Genomic DNA, 7,429 nt, shown 5'->3' with positions numbered 1-7,429 from the left:
GATGGTCCTATGAAATACAAGACATCACCAGATGAAGGAAGATGCAATTCCATATAAAAAGACCTCACAATTTTAGTGCCGATGTACACTATCAACATGATAAGATCATGATGTTGAAGATCAATGGTTGGTTCAAATGAGACTAAATATCACAATGCTTGGTTCTTGCAAGTGGCAGAAACCATGCAAGAATACATTTTAGTCTAATGATGAATGAACAACCTCCTCAGATTGAAAAATCAACTGTAGGGCTCACACAAAAATGGCAAGACAGATGGAAATAAGCAACTCATTTGTAAGGAGATGTTTATTTATTGAGTTAAAGTATGAGGTTATTCATGAAGCATGAGGACCTTAGACTTTGCTTGTGACATTAAAATTAATTCTAGAAGCGAGTTTAGATCGAAAAGGTACATTAAAATTTTAGGAGGGTTTAGAAGTAGATGGAAAATAAGTAGTAGCATTAGAACTATTGATGCCAAATCCCAAGACTAAAGCTAATGCACATCTAATACCATCCAAATCTATCACCAATACCAAAATATTTTGTGAACTAAAAATAGCTTCTCTATTATTATAATTAGAATTCCGAGTGCATATGCATGTCGAAAAAAACTATTAAGATTTACACATGTGCAAATATAACAATCAAACTAAACAAATACCAATACAAATTATTTCTTTTTAAAATGAAATATTTTCGAATTTCATCAATATTTTTTATAATATTTCTAGCTTTTGAACGTAATTTATTTATGCCTGACATATTTTACAAAAATGAATATATAAACACATGACTGACAAATATTTTGAAATATAAAATATAAAAAAAATGATAAATAATATTAATAAAACGGATAAATACTATAAGATTTGTATTATATTCCGGTTCAAAATCAAGAATCATTTTAGTTGGTTTTCATACTAAATATATGATTCAAATTCCAAAATTTGAAAACTCAAAAAAGTGTATCAAACTCGAAACTATCATTCAAATATATTATGCAGCTTTAAAACCTCTTCCTCCTCTTCAGGACTATAGTCATTTTCTATGTTATATTTTTGGCGAATCATTTGTTGGTCTTTACATGCTGCAATGTCCTCAGCCACAATCTGGTATGATAAATCAAGAAGACTCTGAATGTGAAGGAAATTTGCTGCCTGCACAGAACAATTTTTGAATAAATCATGTGAGGAGAAAAAAGCAGCAAATAACGCAGCTAAGGTTTAAGAGAGCAATGCTTTTTGTTTTTCATGAGAACCAGTAAAACAATGAAACATACGATCATCAACTGGAAGAGAGTGTCTTTATCATCAGCTACCAACTCCCTAACCCGTTTCTTCAAATCCGCAGTTGGTTCGCTTGTATCCGACTTTTGGGCTTCAACATGGTATTTGCCGTATTCGATAATAAGATTAAAAATTCTACTGGAAACATTTGCCAATTTGATGGGAGCTGTCTCACTACCTGTATCCTCTGTATCCTTTAACATATTACTTAAGGTTTGCGATATCATGGCCACTTTCATATCTACTTCGAATACTTGACCGTCGGAACTGCTTAAAATCACCTTGCCTTCCATTGACACCGAAATTAGGGAAAAAAAACTAAATAAAACTGAGAGGATAGAAAATTCAGCAAAGGTAATACAAAATATAAAAGTGATATGATTTAATACATTGCGATGATCAGTCTTAGAGGGTCCGTATTTAAAGAGTTCTTACTAGTATTTGAAACGCCAAAAGGCATAAATGATCAATGGATGCGTCGATAGGTAAATTTAAAACTTAAATTTTGTTTATAGATTATATAATTGACATCTTCCTAAACCCGCATACGGTTTTACGTTAGTTGTTAAAGCAAATGTTATCGAAAATTTCTATTATACACTTGAAAGAATTTTGCCGTTAAACGGTTGAGCGAAATACAAAACACTGCTAAAAGAAGTAACAAGATGTTGGGGGCGCTAGGAAGATATAACTGAGAGTCGAGGAGTGCCCAGATCCATTGTTCTGTTTTGTTTTATCGGAGTTACAAAGTGTGCTCACATATGATCTTTGGGTTTCTCTCCATTTCATTAACAGCTAGCGTGATTTCTTTTTCAAATATTTGACAATCAGTTTATATGCCAACTCATCTTAATTCTGCAGTGGAGATTGATGAGATGAATGCACACCCTTCACCCCAAGTCAACTAACGGCTATCAATTATCTCGGATTGTGAGAGAAGCTGCTAGAAAGGGAGATGGCGAGGACCATTGGATCAACTTCATCAACGGCGCGGGTGCCTTGATCGTTCTGTAACTGCAATCCATAATGCCATCTTGGCTCCAAGGCATCAAAGCTTCTCTAAGGCATGAAAAAGTGGAACATGACCTAGTAGATTAGTGCAAGTAAAGGAGCAAATGCTCTAAGGATTCGAGTGTGCAAAAGAAACAAATTATATTGACGAAGTTGCAAATGACTCATTGTAGAAATGTGGTGGTAGTTATGATGAGGGAGTTATACAACAAGAAAATGAAATGGAAGAAAACTTCAAGGATGTGGATTGCATAAGCGAGACTCATGTCGTCATGGAGTGGGGAACAGTACAAAGGAAATAATTTTGGGCAAAGGAGGTTAGTGTATTACCTTGTTCTTGTTCCTAAATTTTGAAGAGGTGTAGGGCATGTGTGTTTGTCTATTTATAGAGATAGGATGTTTTAAAATTGGGATATCAAATTGAAGGTTGCTTCTCACATCCAATCCATATTTTCTAGCTCTAAGATTGTAATTGTTTTACCTTAGATTCCTGATGAAATGGTATCTCAAGGTTTGTGGCATCTTGCATTATCCAAAAATAAATAACTTTTAGTTTTCGTTTTTCTTTTTTTTCCTCTCGTTTAGCAAACTTTGGAGTTCTAGTTAGTGTTTGGATTTATGATTTTGGCAGTAGCCTACATCAAGCCTAAGAATGTATATCGTGATGTTGAATTATGATTGGTTTTGAGACTCGTTTGTTGCAGGAAGATAAAGTCCAAGTTAGTATAGTCTTAAATCCTATGCTTTAATGCTTGAGGAATAATACATCATCTCAATACCATTGAATTGCATTGATCATATCCACATTGGAGTTATTTTATTTTACTTAGAAGGTAAAGGAAGTACATCCAATGTATTGGAAGAAAGAAAGGGGCCAACTAGAATAATTCCATAGTAGTTTTACACATTTGGCGATTCAAGGCATGAGGATCCTTATTGAAGGCTTGTTTTTTAGTGCCTTAGAGTATATGCTTTGTAATGCCTAGGAATGATGGAAATATATAAATTAAAAAACACATGATAAGATCATCCTTTTTCCACATTGAGATTGTTAGTCCCTTTCTTCTATAGATTGTGTTAATGGTTGCCTATATTAAAGACTCAACAGAGAAAAAAAATTGAAAGGGAAAGGATATGGCTTGAACTGAGAGTTAAAGTAGAATTAGATCTAGGTAGAAGACATGTTTCAATTGTGAACCCTAAAGCTTAGATTGAAAGCTTGATGGTGCATTAACGAGGACTAGCTATGCATTGCATGCAGTGTAGGCAAAGGATAAAGATTGGTAGTACAATTCATGTTGCAAAAATAGTTTGTGACTAACTAAACTAGAAATTAATTCTTATTGAAGCATAATATATTGGATTATAAGACCTTTCAGTATAAAAATATTTCAAGGATTCAATACCTTATTAAAATGCTTAGTATCTTGGTGCAATTACCATGAATGAATGAAATAAATCAATTTGTCTATTCAATTTATATTGTACTTAAAATTATTCCATTATTTGGTTAATTTTGAGTGATATAACTTAGATCTAGATGTTAGGATACGCACTTGGATAGCATTTCATTAGACCATCCATCCATTACTAATTATATTCTTATGAAATTTACCTTAACCTATTTAATTAAATTCACATATGCATACGACTAGGAAGGATATTGAGATTCATCTCTAACATCAATGAGGTTGGTTGACATTTTAAGTATTAATATGAGGTTAACATAATTAAAAAATATAAATACCAAGCAAGGCCTCCTATCTAGTATACTTTGAGATTATGCTCCAATATCCAAAAGAGATTGAGTCTTTTCTCTAGCTTCCATAGGTTGAACATCATAATTTTGAATACCTAAAACCAATGCACTTGATCCAAATTATGTATAATATTTTATTTTTCTCTATTTAACCCTTACACACATGAACACTACAATGACACATGAAAAGACCCATGGGGTAATGAAAAGAACCATTCTAGACCATAATCCTTGTTTCCTTCGAAAGAACTTAACTAATAACATGTCCTCATAGAAAATTTACATATATGTTGTTGTGAATAAACTTAAACTTTTTTAAGTAGGAGATGTTTTCCACAGCAAGTCAAATTATGATACTACTATCAAGAATTGTGTAGTTTTTTAGAAAACTCATTGAGCCTTGTTTCATGAGTAGCAATTCAAAAAAACCCATCTCTCATGAGAATGAATGGTACTCTTAACACTCATTGCATCTAGGTGATGCCCAAACAGTTGAAGCATTGGGCCTTCCTCGGAGGTCACACATCCCAATACGACTCCAAATCAAGCACGGTTAACCATGGGTAGCAAGCCAAGTTGTCTTAACCTTAGGGGAAACCCAAGTTGCTTTTAACATCAAGAGAAAGAAATCTTTCATAAGTGATAGAAGGCTATGGTATGGAACCTTTTCAAGTTTATCGTATTTAATCTTTCTATTTTTGTAGTCGTCTGTAAACCTTCACATTTAATCTCTTTTTCTATTGATGTAACCTTTTGAATTTGGAAATTTCTATCCAGCCCCTAGGATGCACCAATAAATAAATTTCCCACATACTACATATTGCCATTTATGAAGAATCTTGTTTAGGAAAACTGCTAGGAAACGGGACATGCTCCATATTGCAGTAAAGACCTCACACCGTGGAAAGAAATACAGTTGTTGTCCTCTATTTCAGGAAGTTGTTGGAGCTCATCTTCATCAGCGAAAGAATAAAGTCAAAGATTATGAACAAGTAGTTCATTGGATACAATCTAGAGAATATTTTTCTATCAATAAGTAGTAGTACATTTCTAATGAGCCAAGGGTTTTCTTTCTCTATTAGGAGTTTAAGACAAGTGATAAGAAGACAATCCTGGACCTATGCTCATTAATCTATGATGGCGAGTGGAAGAAAGTTGCGTGGAATGTAGGAGAGAAGAAATAGAATGCCTACAAGAAGAATCCTTTATTACAAGAAAAGACAAGAAGATAAGCATTCATTATCTTGTTTGACCAGTTGGCACTGCATATCGAAACACAAGTTACAAATCCATACGATTTCCCTATGGCCTTGAAAAATGAGGTGCGTACATATTCGGTTAGTTATTTGGAAGAGTGTGAGCTTCTTAACCACTTTGTTTAATTTATTCAACCCAAGTTTTGAACTAAAAAACCTTTATCAATTAAATGTACTCCGGTTGGTTTGTTTAATCATAATTTTTGTTAAATTTGTATGACAGAGCATCTTAATTGCAACAACTTCCTTTCCTAGTAAAAGAAGTTTGCATTAGAAGTAGGAGCTCCTTCCAAATACCCGAAGAGAAGTTTCATGCCATGAGCACCACGTCTACGACTATTTGTTATGAGAGAAATGGAAACATAGAAAAGTAAGTGCACAAAAAGTTTGAAGAGCTAATTTTTTTTTACTCAGCATTTAGCAAATCCACCAATATATTTAATCTCAAACATTAGAGATATATTTCTTATGAGGAAAACACTTTTTTAGTACACCTAAGGTTGTTGTGAACATGATTTATTTGTTCCTTCTCAATTGTGATGTTTTCCTACTTCCTTGTAATATTCCAGTTTCCCAACCAAGTTTAGTGTTTTATGATATGATATTTAACATTTCAACTTGGAGAATCTTCAATATTAAAAAGTGCTAATATTTTTAAGGTGGAATGTTAGCCACATACATGGAATCGCCAAGTTGTTCTTTTTGCATTCATGAAAGGTATCTGTTTTGAATGGATGTTGGTAAGGTTATGGCTGGCCAGATGTGATTGTTAGCTCAACTTTGGAGTCTGTTATCTTCGTAATTCACGGAGAGACTCGTGCTCATGCATAAGCTAACAAAGGAGTTATGGATTTTTAACTTCCTCTGCCTACATCAGCTCCATTTCAACATTTCATGCAATTAATTGTTGATCTTCAGAAATTTCATGCATCTCATGCATAATTTCTGCTCTTGTGATCTATATATCATTTGTAATCATATAGATTTGTTAATAATGAAAATGGTTGATGATTTCTTTGTTCTGATTTTCTTTGCAAGTTTTGCTCTTTTATTTTCCAGCTAGATCTTTTCTCTATTTTGTAGGATTAGTTGCAAAATTTTACATGGTATAAGTGCGAGTTTGCTAGGAAGAAGAAGCATTAACGATTATTTGCAGGCAGATTTCTGAAGATTATCATCATCATGGAAGTTGATGTAGATCTCTATTTCTAAATGCATGCATATTCTTCCCCTCATTTTTGCATGCTCCTTTATTTTTTTTCTATATTGATTCTTTAAAATTGTACATGCTTTGCAAGCACTCCATGATTCTTTAAAATTGTACATGCTTTGCAAGCACTCCATGACGAAGATTGTGAAAATTTGGGACTTCATAAAAATATTAAACTTTTAGAAAGTTTATATGAGGTTTTGCTTAATGCATTTAGTATAGGTTTCTTTCAGTAAGTTTCTCATATAAAATAGAAGATTAATGTTGTTGTGCACTCTTCCTCCAATTGACAGCCAAAATGTTCTTTTGTTCTAAATTCTTGTCTACATGAGATTCCAATGTGGCAACTTTGTTTGCTCCTAGAGATTCTTTCTAGCAGGGTCCTTGACTACATGAGATTCCAGAGTCGCATCTTCGAGTGCTTCCAGAGTTTCTTTCTAGCAAGACATTATTGAGCAATGGATATTCAATGGCATCATCCCAACCAGAGGTCATCTTTACAGTTCTTCAGCTTGAAGCACATTTCTGTAGATTCATATCTTACTGTCTTCAGATGGTTAGTTTCTGTATTCAGAGACCGTGTACCTGTTTGTTCATCCATTTGAGCAATACAGAATATGTACAGCTGCATTTTCAAAGTATCCCAAACGTACTCATGCAGTGGTTTCTATGATTTTGATACAATCCTATTGCAGTGTGGATTCATTTGCAATTTGCAGCTTTCTTCTTAAGTTTGAATAATGGTTAGGAGTTTTCTCCTTTCTTCTTTGTAATTGGGTTCCTAATTAGGCTTTATTGCCAAAACCCATATTTCTCATATCTCTCCTTAGTTAGGCTTAAGGGGGGGTGTTAGCGCAACTGTGGAGTCTGTTATCTCTGTAATTCACAGAGAGACTCTTGCTC

The 7,429-nt window shown here is 33.7% G+C and overlaps 1 protein-coding gene across 1 annotated transcript; it reads right to left on the bottom strand.

The window, feature by feature from the left end:
- Nucleotides 1–987: 987 nt before the first annotated feature.
- On the bottom strand, nucleotides 988–1,583 carry LOC131054496 (SKP1-like protein 1B). The gene is made up of 2 exons (XM_057989026.2): nucleotides 1,284–1,583; nucleotides 988–1,161 (listed from the first exon to the last, which is right to left on the bottom strand). Exons 1-2 carry the CDS (start codon nucleotides 1,581–1,583, stop codon nucleotides 988–990), a joined length of 474 nt encoding a protein of 157 aa, XP_057845009.2.
- Nucleotides 1,584–7,429: the final 5,846 nt, after the last annotated feature.

The sequence above is a fragment of the Cryptomeria japonica genome, chromosome 7 (assembly GCF_030272615.1).
Source record: "Cryptomeria japonica chromosome 7, Sugi_1.0, whole genome shotgun sequence".
Lineage (NCBI taxonomy): Eukaryota > Viridiplantae > Streptophyta > Pinopsida > Cupressales > Cupressaceae > Cryptomeria > Cryptomeria japonica.
This window is presented reverse-complemented; position numbering and strand designations above follow the sequence as displayed.